Below are 21,347 nucleotides of genomic sequence, written 5' to 3'. Positions count from 1 at the left end.
AGCTGTGCTCTCATATTAATTCTATAATCAAATTTACGGTTTGCCCAAAAATGTTACAGAACTGCATAGTGCGAGACGAGCCAAGCTTTCTGTACAGACATTTGTCATTCTCGTGCTTGTGAGGATAAACTCTGATTAGCTAACCGGACTTGATGCAATCACCAAGTTTTCGTGAATTCGGTAATTTAAATTAATATGAAAAAAAACTGTGTAGCTATAATTCTAATTCAATTTGGCAAGGCTGAAAATTTTCTATAGATGTTCAACTCTGGTATGCGTATATGCCGCAAAAACATCAAAGACAGAAATATCAGACGTCCTATTTCTGATGCGATTCATATTTACGCGATTCGCCTACTTCACCCCGTTCCGTATTCACAAGCGCAACAAAAACCTTCACACCTCTTCCCGCAATTCTCACAACAAAACAGCAGCCAAACATATGAAAGAACCCATGATATATTCGAACGCGGAATAGCTCAAGAATCAAGACACGCCGATCTTGAATTTCTTCCTGTTGATCTTCTTCACTTCGCCCTCTTGATTCGACAAGAAGCCAAATAGACGTTTCACCTTGGCCGCTCTCTCTTGATCCCTGCGATTTACGACAGTGTTTAGTTTGCGTTTGTGTATTACGACATGTATTTCCGCTGTCAAGATTACCTGCCGCCGCGCAGAAGCGTGGGAAGTCGCGTATAGCAAGGCAGCTGGAATTCCACGCACGCAATAAAACCATGATCGCTACAATCATTGTACTAAGAGGGATTCGCGAGTCGCGCAGTAAAACATCGCATCAGCGAGGCATTAAAGGATTAGGTGAGTGTACGCGTTTTGACTTGGAAAACGCCGTAGAAGGAGTCCGATTCGCTTGGCCATTAGCCGAAAAGGTCACGACAGCGTGATGGGGGCGAAGATTGATAAGGAGCATAGTTGGAACTATCAATTAGCAGACAGTGGTTCCCAAACTATATGCCTCCTCTGATTCTCAGGTGTGTCCCGAACATTTTTGAAATAGTTGAATGTCCAAAATAAGGCCGTTTTAAAGCGCTGCTTCACAAAAAATGGATGAATTTTGGCTGTCATCTGCTTATAAATCTTATTCCATGATGCATAAGTCGTGCAAAAGCAAAACAATACCCATTTGCAACTTCGTAGCTAAGTGAAAATGACTTTTGTTGTGGCTGAATTTAAGCATCAAAACGAGAGATATTGCTCGAAATCGACAGCATAACATGGGTGTGTTTGTCAACAATGCAACCTCGTTTCAGTCGGGTACGTTCTCATAAACAAGGACATCCATCGCACGAACTAATGAAAATATTGTTCAAAGCATCGCTTTTTCTCTTCTAAGTATGCCTAGGGGGAGTTTTGGCAACCACTGAGCTAGATTCAGACTAATGACATAGCGAAATTATCGCGGTCTCCGGGCACGAAGTGCTCTCAGCCGGCAAATAACAACAAGAGACGTATCCGTTCGCGACTCGTTACATGCGCGACCGCGCGTACGGCGCCCGCAATGACGGGGTGCGCGGATTAAATCGCGGGGATTATCCGCGACCTTTACGCGCACCCCGGGGTCGAATTCCGTAGCGAAAACGGCGCAATTATGCATTGAATACGGTGAAAGTTTGCGAACTAATCGAATGCCGCGCGCGTGAAGAGTACAAATGCTGTTTCACGTCAATTATAACAGCCTAGTCGGGCATCCGCTTCGGTGGCTTTCAAGGCGTCCGGGTGGCGATTAGTATAATGCTATGTTCGTTTATGTTATCATTTCAACATTTCAAAACGGTTACAAGTGAATTACTGGTTAAATTTGGCATAAGACGTAATAATCACTATTACTATTATGTAAGCAATGCCTCAATATTATACAAGAAGAGCTTCTTGGAGGTACAGAACTTCAATATACAATTGAATAATATTCATATTGAAATAAGCCCGGATATTTTCGGCCAACACTCCCTAGTTGTAATCGTCAGGAACTAGTAGAGAATAGAAACGGACATTGCATATAAACATTAAACAATCATATCACCAAATATGACGTCACCGGCATGAAAAGTCGAATATACGAGCCCAACAGGCCGCTAGTATATTCGACTTTTCATGCCGAGAACGTCATATTTGGTGATACGATTGTCGATATACAATGTTCTTTCCAATGGTCTACTATGGTTGCTGACGATAACCTCTGACGAGTGTCAGCTGAAATATTCGGGTTCATTTCAACTTGAACACACTACGTAACTGAATATCGCATTCACACATACGAAAATGAATATTTCACTGAATATGTTCGTAAACGACTTACTTCTCGATTTGCTCGTTCAGCTTTTCTCTCGCAAGGAACCGCGCGTCCTTCTTGATTTCTCTGACGGCGCCCTTGAACTCTCTCTTGTGCTTGTGTTTCAGGCGATCGAGATCGCGTTTACTGGAGCTGAGTCTCTTGTGATTGGCTTTGCGGAAAGGTTCGCCGCTGAAGACATAAAGATAAAATAACTTGGTCACAGAAAGAGCGCGACGGCTGTGGCTATACTTTTTTAAAATTCGATTGCTGAATATTTGAGAGTGAATTCTTCTTCTCAACGTCACTAGACCTTTAATGTTAAGCGCCGAATCATAGTGCAACGGCAACAATTAGCGGATACTCGATAACATATGTTCAAATGTCGTGATTCTCCATCAGACTTTACAAAATTGCAGCAAACAATACGTTCATGTAGTCAAATTTATTCCACTCGAAGCTTTTCGACTGGCTCTCTTCAGGAGCAAACGACAGTACATGAGGTTAACCAAGTTCGAAATATAGACAGAATTCCTCCTATATTTTCTGATTTTCCAACTATTTTCTGATGACTCGAGAGTCAATCTGTGTATAGACTTGACTTGGACTCGAGTCAATGCGCATGACTCGAACCAAGTCGTATGACCCGAGACTCAGACGCCCAAGACCGACACTTCATTATAATTTCAAAGAATAGTAAAGTAACCAGACTAATGGGATTTCGTCTATTGGTACTGGTACTTGAAAATGCGACCAGAAACTGCTAAAAGTGAGGAATTCGACCATTCGATATAACTAAACAGAGTTATATAAAGGCTTCTTAACAAGACTTTAACTGGAAACTGAACAGTCAACACAATGACTTGGACTCGGACTCGAGTCATAATACCATGACTCGGATTCGACACTCTGCTCGATGACTTGGACTCGGACTCGACTCGGTGATGAATTGAAAATGACTCGACTTGACTCGAGTCAAAACTTTAAAATTGAGATTGACTTGTGACTCGGTTACAACCCTGAGTTTGACGCTTGTCAATTAATTCGAGAAACGAAATATCATATCTGAAATTTGGAACGTATTTTCTGCATGTTGTCGTAATATAGATAGATTTCAAGGTCTGCTTTGGACTTACCGTACGTCACAATGTGCAAGTGCTGTACGAAACTGTTCAAAGACACCCTCCAGCTCGTTTAGGAACAGTTATACGTCAAAAGCTACAAGAAGACGTTTAAACAAAGCTCGTTACATATATAGAGCTCAATTTAGCGACATTTAGCAGTAGAAGAGTGTCGAGCAAACAACAAACTCGTATTTGTTTCAACAGAAACAGAACGATAAAATGCAAGTTAGCGGTTTTTAACAGATCTTTCGCTTACAGAAACTTTAATAGAACCACATATAACACATCTAGTGTCAAAAGTTAGTTTACAATGAGGTTTCCAGTATTTTCTTTTGAGTTGCATACATTTGTTGGAACTGCAATTTAGGTTAATTTATTTTGATGCTCTACCGGTTTAGAAATACTGCTCTTAAGACGCCACTCTGCCGGGAGGACAATTGCGGCAAGAACACGAAAGCAATCATGTCAATTTGACGATACTCACACTGGCTCAATCCTGGGATCGTGCAGCGGCAGCGCTTTCGGCCGGTTACTTTCAATCTGCACCATCACAGCCAGAGCGGGACGCCTCATCAACACGCGTTGTATCTCTGCCTGTTAACAATTTGTAACGGATGGGAAAATAAAACAGCGGACTCACGTTAGGGATTCATTACATCGCAACCAAATTGAAACTTGAAACTTGGGGGATTCTTAAACACGGACATGACATCAGAGCTTTGTTGTGCGGCAGTGAAAATGACGCCACAATGTCGGAGTGGGAAATCCGGAGAAGACAAAGATGCCTTTTGCCGACTGACTGAGCGGGCACGACATTGGGTACTATACTGGGTCACTGGTTCAAAACGAACAAAACCAACTGAACTTTTATCGTCTAAACCAGGGGTCAGCAATCCGTAACTTTGATTGTTAGCTTCCAGACAAACGGTTGATAGGATTGCTAGCATCTTTCCACAAATATGACAAAAATCAAAACTTTCACATGCAATGTAGCGGAAGGTAGATGTCAGATTAAGCGACTGCTTTTTCAAAGCCTGAAAACCGTCGCATTACTTTGCATGATAACGGCGCAGTACGAAGCACAATTTTGTATCTCAAAGCTCGGAGTCCTTCCTTCTACTGGTTACTAAACCGGAAGGCATCACGGCATATTTGGCGATACAACTGTTGATATTCTCTACTAGTTGCTGACGATTACCCCTGACGAGTGTCAGCCGAAAATATTCGTGTTCATTTCAATATGAATATACTATTAAATTGTGTATTGAAGTTCTGTACCTCCAAGAAGCTGTTCAATTGTTGATATACGATGTTCTTTTCAATTCTCTACTAGTCGCTGACGACAGCCGAAAATATTCAAGTTTACTTCAATATGAATATATTATTCAATCATTACCGGTACATCCGACAGCAACTTTGCCAACGGGTGTCCCGCGCCCTCCTTCCCTTCGTGTCGGTATCCCGTCGCGCACCGTTTGCAAGCGACGCGTATGGGGTCGAATATCTCCTTGAAACACGGCAGTTTTCCGTAAATAACCACAAATTTCAGTGTCAAACGAAGCACCACCGCCTGCAATTGTAACCTGCCAAACGAAGCCGGCGTCAGCGTTTCCGCAATCTCGGAAATGCATGATGGATCGGGTTGGGCACAATCATTTCAGTACATGGATCTGAATCGGGTAATAATTCTACTGATTCGAGTCAAGGAGGGAGGGATGATTATTTCAAACGCTGTAGTTTAAGCTCATTGCCACCAAGAGTCAATTATCAACAAAAATTATAGTTTCGACAGAATTCTCTACTATGGCAACCTTGAAACCGTGATTGGTCGTATCGTAGGGTCACATGTTACCATACGGTACATCCTCATTTTCAAGGAAACTGAAAAGTCCCTCGAGGACGCCTAAATGTCCTCTTTTTAGGCAATATGCCTGCCTTTACAGCTTTTCCAGCTATGATAATGGACAGAGTCGAATGAAAATCGGCATAAATGACGAGAAATATGTGATACGGATGTTCGAGCGGGTCATTCGGGAGTTGTATGAGCGTGATGACTAGGGCAAGTTTTTCAGCTTCCGACAGCTTCCTAAATAAAAGTTATGTAGGATGGTGTTTTAAGCTGTTTGGAGGAATCTAATATTACAACTTTTTGTAACTTTTCATTTTTTCATGCAATGCTTTGCATACACCCAACTTTCTACTGGAAATATTTGGCACTATATGTAAATAGATCGCTCGATTATTTCACTATCGTTTAAATTTGCGGGCCTTTCTGATTTGACGTACGTTCAGGCTGGACCGTCGAAAATTGTATTTTCACTGGGTCCTTTTTTTCAGGCTATTGATTTTGTTGAAGTCGCCGACATTGAGTTTTGCTGCGGTGCCTTGGACACGGAACGATTCGAGTATCTCATACCCTAACAAGTTCAAGGAACTTGTCCATAAATGCAACTTTTGTTGAAAATAAGTGTAACTTTCCACGAATTTGACTGCAACAAAAACTTTCCCTAGCGATGACCCTTTTTTTAGTCAACACCAGCAAATTAACGTAAAAAGTGGGTAAATCGGGAGTACAGTCAAAGGCACGACTTTTTTTTCGGTCAGCACAACAAAATTTCCAGAAAATATTACAAAATCAGCTGTTTTCAATTTCCGTCAATCAATTTTTATGATTTCGTAAAAGTGTCATCCTTCTCCGATTCCAAGATATGGCAACCCTATCGTATTGCAGCATACGAAACACACAGTACAAAGCTAGACACGTGAGTGGAAATGACATATCTGCGAAGTCGTGATTAACCCACAGCACTGTCACAAAGTCACTGATATACTAGATTTAGCCCAACCCTAACCGTCGATAAATACCTCAAGACATCATCGTTTGCGGACTCGTCCACGAAGCCCGCCAATAGCTCCAGCAGATTTGGCTTGCCTATGGATTCGGCAGTGTGGTTTTCGCTGCGTTCGACCGCTAACAACTGACAGTTCTTGGCCGTGATATGCAACGAGGCGCTTGCCGGTATTCCTGAATTAGAAGCATTCGCTTTACGTGCCTGACTCGAGTCACTTTGTGTATTGGCTCGCCTTGTACCGAGTCATAACGCATGCCTCAACCAAGTCATACGAATCGATTCAAATCTCGTGTATCAGGACCAATACTTCAAAATTAGCCCGAGACCCTATCTTTTATCTGTTTCAATAAACATGTTTAGAGTGTATTTTGAATGTGAACCCTTCCATATCACCCAAGAGTTTCAAAAAAGTCAATAATGAACAATGAACACTATGACTTGGACTTGAACTTGATTAGAGATACAAAGGATTGGATTATTGCATCGATTAGCCCACCATTAATATGATTATATCAATCAGATTACGAGTTTAGCCTAGCTCTGTGATTTCCAACAGCGACTCTCAGAGCCGCATGAGGCTCCAACCAAGCCTTCTTGCGGCTCTGATTGACCTCTGAATATGCCACAAAAATATAATAGACAGTTTTTTTTGTGTGAATAGTTATAGTCATTCTTTAAATGAATGCTAAAATAAGGCATACCGGTATTAGTTACGTCTATAGCCGCCTAAGGCCGCATCCGAAAACCGGGAAAGAGAATTCTTGCGCACTAGCGTCAAACGCATAGATGAATATTGAATACCCATCAGACGGTCTGCCGGTCATAAACCTTAATGGATCGTCTCTGCGAAGATTAAATTTCGACACAATTTTACTAACATCAAAACAACGACTTATAGTCAAGTATAAATTGCAACAAGTCCAATATTACCCGGCGTATAATACCAATCAAACATGTGCATCAAGTGCTAGAATGTATGAAGAGCAATCTCATAACGACATACTAGTACGTTGTAGTAATGAGATGCATTTTCAGTTCATTTCAATGCGTAGCACTTGCCAATCTGCATCTAACAATGCTAAAATAACCGATATCGAATCTACAGAAGTCTATGTACAATGTGCATGCTTTTGAATGAGCTGGATGGTGGGATCCAGAGGTAGGCTAGCTGCCTTTAAATTTTCGTTATAAGCACTCGAGTGTTTTCATGCGGCTCCATAGGTACTCAAGTTTGAAGTGCGGCTTCGACATCCAAAAAAGGTTGGGAACCAGTGGACTAGAGAGTTAGCTGTTGGTATCCGATTTGTAACTGTTACCTTGAAGTTGGTGTGAGCTTTAGTTGGCCATTAAATTTCTTTCCTATCTGTAAACCAGTGGTTCATATTGACACGGTACACAGGTAAACATAAATAACTCCATCGGAGCTCAAAATCCTAGGGTCAAGTCCCAAAACTACTAACCTTTCGTCTTCTGCACCGGTTTCGGCACCGCAAAACAAATCGCCGCGCACAAATAGTTGATACATTCGGGTATATATCTTTTCGAAAAGGAAACGTACTCGTACACCATCGTACACACAAACAAACCGGAAGCCAAGTCCCTGAAAAAAGGTCGGCAGCTGAACACAATCAAGCTTCACGAGTCTGACATCAATATCCCACCGTAAATCGCTGGGCTGGTGTGATTTTAAAACGTGACTCATGAACAGCAACGCCGGAGTGCACACTGGATGAGAGAAATCGCTGGTCGAGAACAGGATCTTAATCAGCTTGAACTGCATCATCTGGAATTAAGATACGGTATAAGTGTGTGAGGGAGTGGACTTCATGTCTACCAAAGAACCGACCTGACACAGTGATAATTGACTTAATTTTCCTTCTTCAGAGTGATGCTGATGGTATGTTTCTTGTAGAGACGTTACGACGTACTTGGCACAATCAATGACGTTGAGTTCGCACAACTCGTGCAGGTGACTGAAAAGCAAATTTGGACGACTACAAAATTTACGGAATTACAATTCCAAATGAAAATTCCAAATTAGAAACAAGTGCCACAGAAATAGAATTCAGTTGCTGTCGAATCAAAGTCATACGCAAGAGATGACTGTACAGTAGGGGTCTTCAAAAATTACTTTTTTCTCTCAAATCGTACTGGCTACTTGATAAAATTGTTAGGTTACCTAATTTAAGCCTACACACCAAATTTGGTTCAATTCCTACCAGTAGTCGCATTGCTACAGGAGAAGAAAGATTTGGTTTAATTCCAGTGGAAGCGGAGTTATTGCCGTTGAAAAATTTGAATTTGAATAAAATAGTATTTACGGTGGGCACCACTATAATAAATAATTAAAGAAATGGTCACCGTAAATACTATTTTTATTCATATTCCAAATTTTTCGAAGGCTATAACTCCGCTTCCACTGGTTGGAATTGAGCAAAATTTGGTGAACATCGTTTCCATAGACAACCTAACACTTTCATCGGGTGAGCAGAAAATTTTCAACTTTTTTGCTATTTATTTTTGGATAATAAATAGAAACTTTCTTCTCCTGTAGCAATGCGGCTACTGGTCGGAATTGAACCAAATTTGGTGTGTAGGCTTAAATTAGGTAACCTAACGATTTTATCAAGTAACCAGTACGATTTGAGAAAAAAAGTTATTTTTGAAGAGCCCTACTGTACAGAGTACACCAACCTTGGCTCGGTTCGCACTAAACAGATCTCGGGTAGCATTTTCCAGAACACCAGATATTAGATTACCGTGTCCAAATTAAAATCGGAGCATTGAAACGCTGCACGCCAAGTTTCGCTTAATTCCCGCCAGCCGCAGCATCGCTATCGGGGCAGAAAGTTTTAGATTTGTTGAATGAAATTGAAAATAATAAATTTTTAAAGCCCGTTGGCTGCCCCATGAAATTGTAAGGTTGCTTAAAAAACGCTGAACAAAAAATTTGAAAATTTCAACTCGCAGAAGCAAAGCCATTGGAAACGAAAATTTTTGGATCTTAACTAATAATGAATGAATTTCAAGCCGTAAATGCTATTTTTTTCAAATCCAAAAACTCTGCTGCTGTGTCTACTGCGAGAACTTCGTTTCTATGGGTTGGAATTATGCCAACATTGTTACACATCGTTTTTTTTTAGACGACTTAACAATTCCATGGGATAGCCACTCAAATTTGAAATTTTTTAAGAATATATATTCAATTGAGTAGTATATATAGTACTCTTTTTGTTGACAAAGCTTGGGCTGATGTATTTTGATAAAGGTCGACTCATGCATAATGACTTGAGTACAAGTCGAGTCATTGCAAAAAGTGCACATGAAAAAAATGACTCGAGTCAAGTTGAGTCACCAAAAAATAGTGACTCGAGTCGAGTCACGACTCAAGTCATTACAACCCTGTTCAGTGTTCACTGTTCATAATTCATTTAATCAAAATACGCCGACCTAGTTTGTGCAAACAAAAGGTGTTCATGTGCCATCCGATAGTACATTGAGCTTCAGCAATCTCCTCCATTATCTAAAATTTCATGAACATTGTATACCATATTTGGTGATGCAATCTTTGATATACAATGTTCTTTCCAATTCTCTACTAGTTGCTGACGACCCCTGAGGAGTGTCAACCTAAAATATTCGGGTTCATTTCAATATGAATATACTATTCGATTGTATATTGAAGAAGCTCTTCAAATTCACTTGATAAATTTAAAATTTTCTCCTCATAACAATGCGAATACTTTTTGGAATGAAGCCAAATTTGGTGTGCACTTTTCGGCAACCTAACAATTTTCTAAAGAAGCCAGTCAAATTGGAATATATGCGAATACGAATATACACGAATATATGCCATTTTTGAACAGCCCTGCTGTAGAGAGATCACACAAACCTGAATTAACATCAAACACTAACCTGACGAGTTGGTCGGCACGCGTCACGTTCGGCGCTCTGGCGTCGAATTGACGGCACGCGGCTTCCCACGCGAATTCAAACAGTTTTTTCATCTTGTCTTTATTCCCGGTGGCGGCGGCGGGCGGGTATTTCTGGCGCAACTCGTCGACGTACTTTGCAGAGTCCCCGGCGAATTTCTTGTCGCAAAGTTTGCAGAAGACGTCGTACGTTGCCGGGACTGTAAGCAGTTCAACAAAAGTCAAAATTTTGTCAAAATTGTAGCGTTAGGTCAAAAAATGTCAAAATTGTTTACAAAGTTGAAACGTTTTTGCAACCCGCATTTCGCTTGTATCGTAGATTTTGCACTGTCGGTGAACTAATCATTTGACAATTTACAGCTTGTAGCCTACTTTATAGGCCTACCGTTGTAGACGGCCCATTGTCTGCTCATTGTGAATTACAAACATTCGGATGAAACAAATAGGTTGACATGGTGTTACGCTCAACGTACCGCAATATCCCAACAGAAGCAAGACTGCGTGGGCATTGGTTCTTACATGAAGAAGCACGTCATGAAAAATTGTGATGTAGACAACATTGTCAGAACGAAGCAACACGGTGGGTTACTAGCAGTGTCCGTAGATTCGCACAACTTGAGCCAACAACTGCTGCTGTTGAACGCTCTTTCTCCATTCTTGGCAATCTACAGATACTTTCTACCCGAAAATGTAGTCAAGTATCTTTCGTTGTACTACAAAAGTTTTTAATTATTTCTGCCATAATGCGTGATGTAACTATTGCAATTCTTCATAGGATCAGATTTCGTTAAAATTAAGTTTTTTCATGCACAAATTTGTCAGTGATTGAGGAAAAAAGGTTTTTCAGGCCAAACCGCTTCGTAAGGACAGACAGTTCCAACCACAAATGAAGATAAGTAGTACGATTCTACCATTATGTGGGAAAACAACTAATTTGCATACGTTAGGTCAAAATTAAGATTTTTTAGGTGATATTAATGCCAAAATTTTGATTTTTTAGGTCAAAATCTTATGTTTTTAGGTAAAAAAATCGCCATACTGATAAACAAACAATAGCGTCCATGTTTGTGACAAGATCACAATTGTCTTTCAAGAACATAGCTCGCCACAGGCAAAGCAATGACCGCAGCATCTACAGCCCATACAACAATTTGGGCACCTCCAATTTCAAGTATGTCTTACAGATGTGATTTCCTTTCGATATTCCCGCATCCGAGATGAGAGACACGTGCCCGCTGTCGTCATCCTTGCCAGGGTTGCTCTCCTCGGAGATTTCACCGTCGACGCTCAATATATCGGAGAAATTGTCATCATCTTCCTCGCTACTCTCGCCTGTATTTTAAAAGATGTGTATAAATCGAAATAGTCAGCTTGCTATCATTGGCAACAGTTTGCGAAGGGTCGCTGTAAGATTGTGTGAATTCAGCAAACCGCAGCACCGCAGTAACATAGCATCTTATGAAATAGATCGGAGACGGAGTTATTATACAAATAACTGTCTCCAGCTCCATATTAATTTCACGTAGAGCTATGTTGAAAACGCACAGCTCCGACTCCAAAACTCTGGTTGCTACTCGAAGAAATTTAAGGTGTTCACTACAAGAAGTAGTAGCAATTTCGAAGACATGTCAAAATTTATTCGAGCCGAATGGAAAGCCGCAAGCTCTCAAAAGCATTGAAGTAGATTTGGTCAAGGGGTCGCATAATTTTAGCGCTCAAACTGAGGCGGCTATTTCGCAATTGCGAGATCTATCTTTGCGACGGACGCAAAATGACCGATGACACTACGAACAGCGAGAACCTTCAAATATATATTCAGTTACCGTGATACAGGGACTACTTCGTCATCTTCTTGTGACAATCTCACTTGTAAAAGTGACGGAAAATTCAAATTGCAAAGAAGAAGCTTTGCCCAAAAAAATTAAGCAGAATTAGGAACAGTCTAAACACGATGTCGGCACTCAAGTACAAGCGGCAGTAGCGATATCTAGAACTGTAAAGAACAAAGAAAAACACTAGTTTTAGCAAAAAAACTGAAAACGGAGAAGTAGAAATGAAAGTACCGTAATTTTCCATGTATAATGCGCAAAATTTGACCGATTTTATGTCCTAAACTCGGGGGGTGCGTATTATGCATGGGTACAACAAGCCTTGAAAAAAATCTCCGTCGAAATAAAACTTGAAACCACACTTTTATTCTTGTTTGTTTTAATCGCGCATCACGTTCAGCCATCGTACCACGTAATTTGTATTATCAGTGTTACGCGCTTCCAATTAGCAAGAAGGATGTTGCCAATTAGCGAGAGTCGTCTGCGCTGCACAACAGCACGCGATCGCCTGCCGAGTTGGTTTGCTTGCCGTTTGCACGTGAGCGAAATTGTGGTCATTGATTGCTGCGCCAGCGGCAATCCTCGCTAATTTGTCGCGTAAACGACAGGCCTGAACAATTGCATATAATCGCTGGCCTGGTGCGCACGACATAATCGTTGGCCTGAGCAATCGCATCTGTAATAGGCCTGGTGCGCAAGTTGTCATGTCGCTAGCCTGACCTATCGCGTCGCCGGCCTCGCAGGCTTTGGCTGCTATCTACTATCGTTTAGGGACAATGCCGTCAATTGTATAATGATTAGCGATCGTTACATCATGATTGTTCAACAGTGACATCGCAAAACAGAATGACATTGAACAATAAAACATAACTATTCATGTACTGCGAATGCAGGGTGCATAATATACAAGGGGGCGTATTATACATGAAAAATTACGGCACTCTGAAATCATCGTCACTCTGAAAGCAATTAGCACGAGCGTTATTCCTGACCTTGTTCGGAATTCTCCTCTTCTTCCCCGCTGCCAAGTTCTCCATCGTCGATCTCAGCTTCCAATTGCCAGTCGCCACTGTCCTCCATATCCGCGGCAGCGTCAGACCCGACCATGACGCCGTCTTTGTAGCAGACCGCATCCGTTTCGATTTTATCCGCTACAAAACTAAGCGAGGAAAGATGAGTTTGTTTGCGTCGGCGGTAAAGTTGGACTGATAGCTTTGAATGTTGCAAAGTGACCCCTCACGCGGACCCATCGTCTCAAGCGAATATCCAGGCACCAGGGCTGAAGTTAAGTCAAAATCAGTGGCCAAATTTTGACAGGTTCCAAGTTGATAATTTTGTTGAAAAAAATCAAATACACATTGGAAGTTGGCTCTTTCTTACCCTCGCCAGCCCCTGCTCTAATCGCAATACCAGGCCTACGTCAAACTTCATCACTCTACGAGCTGCACATCCGATAAAGAACGCGTAGGATACACTTCCAAAACGTATTCAAACCAGACGCACTCGTCGTTCAGATCGTCGGCGGACCGGTGCTCCGCCACACCCCCGCTCTTGCCCTGCATCCTGCGCACTCTCTCGTCCTCCATCCTGCGAATCCTCGCCGATTCCTCGGCCGCCTTTTGCGCTTCCGACATTCCTCTGAAAAAAAAAAAAAAACGATTACAACAATGAGCAACGAGTCGCCGCGTTCTGTATGCCGCACTTACTTTGAGGCCGGCGCAGCTTTCCTGTCGTATATCATCTGTCTCACGGCCGTATCGTAGCTGTCGGACGCGCGCACATATTTCTCTTTTTCTCGATCTACAAACGACCATGGTGGACAATTGACCATCAAGAGTTTCTTGAAGGTGCAGAACTTCAATATACAATTGAATAGGCTAGTGTATTTGTGATGACATAAACCCGAAACTTTATTGTAGTCATTGTAATTTATTGGGTTTCAATATTATGACCGTCTAGAGCAGTGGTTCTTAACCACGGCGATTTTGAAGGGGGCGAAAACGCTCAGGGGGCGAAATGGGGAGTGCTGGGCTCAGGGGGCTATATGGGGGGCACTGAAGTAAAATAACTCCGCACTGGATGATAGTAGTAGGACATATCCTTAATGAGTATTCAGTGCAAATTAACATTCCACAAAACATGTCGAATCTCGAAATTTTTGGTCGCGCTACGCGACGATGTTTGCTACTTACGTTTTCATAAATGTATTGGGCTATTATGATGCATTTAACATTCTAATCGTCAATTTCGCATGGAAACACTGTCGTCATGCTTGCTAGGGTTATTTTCAATAAAATGTTCTGAAGTACTTAGGTATTATATCCGGCAGCGCAGAGCGTGTTGAAATCGTACGAGGCACTGTATATCACTTTGGAGCGTGAGAGCCCCTCGTGCATAAAATATGCTTTGAAGCTTTGTGCATAACTAAATATACTTGTACTTGAGAGCTACAAAATTAAATCGTCAGAATATCTCTTCATCGTGTCACAAAGGATGATACTAGCTAGTGTTGTGGTCCACTATAATGTTTGTTGAAGGATGCCTTCAATTATTTCGGTGAATGAAAATAAATTACACATCATGTTTTGACGACTCGCCCACGAAAAAACACGCATTATTCGAGAAAATAGAAATAGGCATTTCGGTGTCGGCCAATTACCACGTCACGAAGCACAAAGACATATGAAGTTTCGGGTAATATGGGACTCCGAAAAGTGTGCCAAAAAGATCGTCAGCGAGAAAACCTTAGCCGAAGAGGATTTCCCTTATGTTAACCGTAAACTTTGATGTATATAGGACTAATTGTCCATAGGTGCATAAATCGCTTGTGCCGAATTATCATGTCGTCGCAATATGAACCGCACAGGACGAATAACATCCATCAGAGAAAAATTTATTGCCCGTGAAGAAATACCAATTTTGAATTGTGTACTTCCTTTAGTAATACGTTTATGCGTTTCAATATCTTTTGACTATATAGCGTGTAAGAGGTAACAAGATAACAACATGTAACGAAGTAATTGTACCAACGGGCACGCGCGAGTATGTTTAATTAATAATTACGTACCCTACATTTTCCAAGACAACAGCTCACTCAGCGCTACTGGTAAATCTGATTACGTGGGCTGAGAGGATAAAAAGTTTATGGCGACATATATATGCAATTACCACATATCCATTCAAGCGTTATAGAAAATATTGGCGCATAGGGCGACCTGGTCACATAAACTTCGCTGACCATCGAAATCACGCGACGGGGTTCTTGGGAGCGAAGTTTCCAGAAGTTTGATTTATCACGCTATGTATGCCCAAGACCATCATTTATTATTACCCATTGTTTTTATTACAGTTCTTACAATATGGGGTGGGGGTGGGGGGGGCCAGAGCATGAGAAATTTTGAAAGGGGTCGCTGGAGGAAAAAAGGTTTAAGAACCACTGATTTAGAGAGACAACTCAAAACGGGGATAAAACAAGATGGCACGACCCGTTCTTATGTCTATCGTCGCGTAAATTCAAAGTAACGGACCTTTTTTAGTCTTGCTGGATGACTTCAACAACAGCTCGACTTCTTGCCACGTGTTGTCCAGCTTCTCTCTCAATGCGTCCGACTGTTCTTGCGTGTTTTGACGCTCACACTGTAACGGAATCGGTATTCTCGAAATGTGGTGCTCGATAGGTGTGCTGACGTTACACGGCGCAGTGATAGCTGTAAGTCTGTCGCCACTACAACCAGACTCGTACAAACTACTAATCTAATTGGTTGACGGTCGACTAGCTAACACTGTTTTTTTGAGTAGTGCACGTTCTAATTCCCATTTTTAAAAGTATGTAGTTATAGTTATAGTCGAAGATTGCACAAAGTGAGTACTGAGTAGTTCTAGTTTTAGTTCCACATTTACCAAAACAAAACTAGTTGTGATACTGGTGTTTTGGTGTGTGATGTTCATGGGGTCATTGCTACCTCGGAGTAATCAACAGTGACATAGCAATGGGGTGGGATTAGGGGGTCGGAGCCCCTTCCATTTCAAACTTTGAATCCCGTCCTTTCGCAATGCCGATTCCATCTCCAATATTTCTCAGCTCAATTAGAGGGCGATTTTTTGACACGTCAAAAAAAGTCAAAATTAGGTCGAAATTGTAGCGTTAGGTCAAAAAATGTCAAAATTGTTTACAAAGTTGAAACTTTTTTGCACCTGCATTTCGTTTGTATCGTAGATTTTGCACCGTCGGGGAACTTATCATGTGACATTTTACAGCTTGTAACATATAGGCCTACCATTGTAGACGGCCTATTGTCTGCTCATTGTGAATCATAAACATTCGAATGAAACAAATAGGTTGAGGTGGTGTTATGCTCAATAAACCGCAATATCCCAACTGAAGTAAGAATGCGCGGCCATTGCATAGTTCTTTTATCAAGAAGCGCATGATTGAGCATTGTCAGCCAACAACTGTTGCTGTTGAACGTTCTTTTTCTATTCCTGGCAAGCTACTTGGTAAGGACAGACACTTTCTACCCGAGAATATAGGAAAGTATCTTTCGTAGTACTACAAATGTTTTAAATTTCTACCATAATGCGTATTGTAACTACTGGAATACTTCATAGGGCCAGATTTCGATGAAATGAAGTTTTTCCATGTCAAAATTTGTCAGTTTTTGAGGCAAAAAAGTTTTTTCAGGCCAAACACTTCCAACCAGAAATGAAGATAAGTAGTACAATTATAACATTATGTGGGAAAACACCTAATGTGCATACGTTAGGTCAAATTTGGTTAAAATTAAGATTTTTAGGTCAAAATCTTCCATATTTTAGGTAAAAAAAAATCGCACTACTCATTTACAATGAGGTAATTCGTATTCAGTGGTGTTTTAGTTAGCTAGTTGAGTATATTTTAGGTTCGTTAGTTTTAGGCCTAGCGCATTTTGAAAATCCAGTAGTTTGAATGAGTCTGACTTCTACAGACTGCAGCGCATTTCTACCTTGGCTTTCTTCGATTTCAAAATAATTTCGTCCATTATTTCTTTGCGTGTCTTCGGTTTTTCTGCGTCGTTTCCTTCCTCCTCTCCATTCTTCTTGGTGAAAATGCCTCCGCCGAAATGTGCCTCGGCCACATACTCCGCTGTTCATCGACAAGATTCAACATTGTAAGTTTCTCTAACTAAGTACAAGTCGCTAGCAGATACAAATTGTTGTGAAATACGATGCCATATAGCAGAATAGGATCATTTCTGGTGATGACCCCTAAATGAGTAGGCTTACCAAAAAAACATTTTTGAAGTCTGCAGCAAGTACTTCAAAAGGAGCCATTTTAATATTAATAAGCGAGTTCCACAACCTAGTAAATATGAACAACTGACGATGCGGTGATACAAATACAGAGTACACAGCAATGAAAGTGCACAGGATGCTCAAAACATGACCTGTGGCTGTGCGAGTTAGCTAGCCTACTGTGACAAACAGCAGTACCAGCATTACGGAGATAAAAGGTCCCCACACTTCTACGACTGCGCCAGCAGCACAATGTCAAATCGCAATCGATATTGTAAAATTTACAAAGACTGTCGGGATTAATGCGCCCTATCAAATACCCTGGCATTTCACAAACATAAATTATCGAGTGCATGTAATAACAATTTTACGAGGCTGCCAAAGAATATGGCCTTGAATATAAGCGATGGAACATGACTTACATCGCATTGATATAAGTAAATAAATATACAATAATCAACACAAACAAATACAGAAGATATGCACCTGAAATAGCGCCATTGTCTTCATCATCGCTTACAACGCTGGATCCGAAATCTTTGATATTGGAAAGCGATTGACCGAAGTGGGTCAGTTCTTCCTCGTCGTTCAGGCTGAAGATAAGTGAAAACAAATATAGATGAGTTCTGAATTGCTGAAGCGATATCATTTTACACTCCGTTCAAACCCAAATCACCCACTATCATTATTAACAAGTCTGTTTAGTACGGCGGTTTTTAACCTATACCAGGGTTGTAACCAAGTCACAAAGCTCCGAGTGACAAGTCAATCTCACTTTTATAGTTTTGACCCGATTGAAGTCGAGTCATTTTCAATTCACCGCCGAGTCAAGTCCGAGTCCAAGTCATCGAGTAGAGGTTAGAGTCCGAGTATTTGGTATTATGACTCGAGTCCAAGTCCAAGCCATTGTGTTGACTGCTCAGTTTTCAGTTAAAGTCTTGTTAAACCCACTTTTATAACTCTGTTAGGTGATATCCAATGGTTCGCATTTATAATATACTAGTTTTTCTAACTTTGAACAGTTTCTGATCGTATTTTCAAGTACCAGTACCCATCTAGACGAAATCCCAATAGGGGGGGTTACTTTACTGTTCTTCGAAATTACAATACAATGTTGGTTTTGACCGTCTGAGTCTCGAGTCATATCACTTGATTCGAGTCATGCGCAATGACTAGAGTCCAAGTCAGTCTGTACACAGATTGACTCGAGTCAAGTCGAGTCATCAGAAAATCGTGACTCGAGTCGAGTCATGACTCGAGTCATTACAACCCTGACCTATACTGACCAGCGGAACACCAATGCAACTCTGCAAGTCTTCGTGGAACCCCAAACTTTCGCGGAGTTATGAAAACAGAAATCTACCACAATAAACAACTAAATAGACATCTAGCATATACTATTGATTACTGGTGCAAAAAATAAACCGTGCACCGAAAGAGTGTTAAAAGAACAAAACCATTACGATATAACTTTCACACAAACGAAAACTTTATAATGAATATTCAGTGAAAAATATCGTGACTTCTACTGTCGCCATTCAGACACCATATCAGAAATGCAAGGCTTCGGCTTTGAAAGTGTCATCGCAATGTTCAGTCGAAACGCAACAGTGTGACACCAATTGCTTAATTACAAATGAGCTTATAAATATTGGAGATATCATCGTCATTTCAGAAGGTCTGGGTTTCGGTTTCAAACCACAGCCTCCCCGCGTATGCCGCTGCACACAACGCACCACCAGAACTCCCAACGACCAACTTCAATACCGAATGCAGTACAGACTATAGCGTCGTGAAAACTTTGTCTTACTTCAGGGGTGGCCAACCTTTTCCGCCAAAGGGCCACATTTGATTAAGGAACCATCGCGCGGGCCACTAGTCGCGCGAAAATGTTTTGAAGTTCATTGGTCAATAATATAATCACTTGACTATCTTGCGGGCCTGCTGTATATGGTTGGGCTCAGTTTGCAAGGAATGGACTACTCAGCGCCTGGACATATCGATATCGAAAGCTTACCAACATGCGTCGATCATTTTGTGCCTAGGTTTCATAGTCGACGGTCTTTCAGTGAGCGCAAACTCAAGGTCGCATATGTTGAACGACACTTTGGCTCGTAATCGCGAATATAGTTAGACTCAATCTGAGACATTAGGCGTTCTTTCATTTTCAGTAAGGGGTAACAATATTAAAAGCAAGAAATCGAGTGACACCATGTTGCGCGAAGCTACCGCAAATTATTCTGCTTTATTGTAGTGTACGAAGATCTACCAAAATGTGACTGGCTCATGGATCTGCCAATGCGTCGGAACTGATATATTAGTCATCACATCTTAAGTATTGTGGCCAGACTAATCAATTTTTTGGTTGGCCTTGCAAGTTCACAATCTGTGCAATCCATTTTTGATAATATTACTAATTTCGGAAATTACCTCGCGGGCCACTCAAAGCCATCTCGCGGGCCACGGGTTGGCCGGCCCTGTACTTACTTGAACATTGACATCTTCTCGTGCTTCTTCTTTTTCTCCATCGCAAAACGCTTGATCATCTTCTCCTCAACTGTCATCTCGACGCTGGCTTCGCCGAATCTGTCATCCTGCAGATTGTTGGACTTGTGCCGCTCCTTGTACTCTTTCAACAGAGTATCTTTCCTCTAAATAGACAAGACAGTTCGAGTTTTCAGAGGATGAAGTGCTAAGAAGAACGATCATTGGGGTTAGTTACATATTGTATAAGAGCACAAACGGGGTGATAAAATTCATTCACTCATTGTAAACAGAAGACAGAGCTGTAATGAAGTCACAGGGTTCCGAGTCACAAGTCAATTTTACTTTTCTAGTTTTGACTCGAGTCATTTTCAATTCATCTCCGAGTCATGGTGTTGAGACTTGAGTCACTGTTCGCAGTTCATTATGAAGTTAAAGTCAGGTTTAACTCACTTAGATGTGAAACTCTTGGTTGATATTGAAGGCCTCGCATCATATTATATTCATTTATCTCACTCGTAACCAATGTTCCCTCTAATTTTGGACGAGTCTGCGCACACTCACCAACTCACTGCGCAGACCCTTGGACAACAGTGCGTAACGACTAAAAAAATGGTCATCACCGCGGATTTTTTGTGTGCAACTTGCATTTGCGCACGTGCGCAGCTTAGAGGGAACATTGCTCGTAACATATTTATTCAAGCAGATAAAAGACGGTTTCTGCGTCTATTTTTCAAGTAATTGGTCTGATACACGAGACTTCAATCAAGTCATTCATTGCACGTCAAAAGTCGAGTCAATGCACAAATTTAATAAGTCGAGTCGAGACAACGAAAAACTGGGACTCGATTCAAGTCATTACAACCATGACAGAAGGTTACAGCGAATGCTGCATGTGAATCTTTTCTATCACTACCTGTAGGCTGCATTGATGAATATAGTAGATTATTGTCACAGAAGATATATTGGATGGAGAGGAAAAGGCTTACAATTTCCAGTAAGAAACTTCGACATGCAATTTTGACCAGGTTGTCATTGTGCTGTGTGCATAATCAGGTGCATTGAGCATTTTGCCGATGTCAGTGATGTGCGGAACATAGCTATTATAAATGCATGTAAATAAAGTGACACAAAACATTAAAATTGGTAATCCAACAATGAAATAACAGAAATATTCATCATGAATTATTACCTTTTTATTAGCCTTGGATTTGGATACTCCTGGTAAGCCACGATCATGCTTCGATTTCCTCCCCAAAATGTTGTGTTTTTGCTTGTTTATTTTCACTTCGAACGGATTACTTTGGGCCTTGAATACGCGCTTGCTTTTCGACGATTGACTTTTACGCACTTTGTCCGACAATCCTTTCTTCGCTTTCGCCATATCGCAGCCCTAATACGCTAAACGAGGTAAGATCCAAATCCCACGATAACTTTCCATTTGTTTACAATTTTGTGAATGAAGGGCATGTGTCTAATTGTAAGGTGTTACTAAGCGTTAGCTACGTCACATGAAACACATGTATCATGTATACATATTTTTACAATTCGAATAGTTAAGGATGTTG

The 21,347-nt window shown here is 41.1% G+C and overlaps 2 protein-coding genes across 2 annotated transcripts in view; one reads left to right on the top strand and one right to left on the bottom strand.

The window, feature by feature from the left end:
• Positions 1-21,347, top strand: part of LOC145440511 (isoleucine--tRNA ligase, mitochondrial-like) — a 227,074-nt gene that overhangs the window by 170,310 nt on the left and 35,417 nt on the right. The gene's annotated exons all lie outside the window — the stretch shown is intronic.
• On the bottom strand, positions 442-21,264 carry LOC145440513 (nucleolar protein 14-like). The gene is made up of 18 exons (XM_080318139.1): positions 20,972-21,264; positions 19,783-19,946; positions 17,782-17,888; positions 17,007-17,146; positions 15,552-15,660; positions 13,731-13,824; positions 13,528-13,662; positions 13,017-13,183; positions 11,378-11,527; positions 10,179-10,395; positions 8,110-8,236; positions 7,925-8,046; positions 7,724-7,863; positions 6,277-6,436; positions 4,808-4,994; positions 3,896-4,005; positions 2,315-2,479; positions 442-595 (listed from the first exon to the last, which is right to left on the bottom strand). Exons 1-18 carry the CDS (start codon positions 21,161-21,163, stop codon positions 487-489), a joined length of 2,595 nt encoding a protein of 864 aa, XP_080174265.1. The 5' UTR covers positions 21,164-21,264; the 3' UTR covers positions 442-486.

This window comes from Botryllus schlosseri, chromosome 6, assembly GCF_051294905.1.
Source record: "Botryllus schlosseri isolate E-star chromosome 6, Bs_hap1, whole genome shotgun sequence".
Classification (NCBI taxonomy): Eukaryota; Metazoa; Chordata; class Ascidiacea; order Stolidobranchia; family Styelidae; genus Botryllus; species Botryllus schlosseri.
The sequence above is the reverse complement of the archived record's forward strand: the minus strand, read 5'-3'. Positions and strand labels throughout refer to the sequence as shown.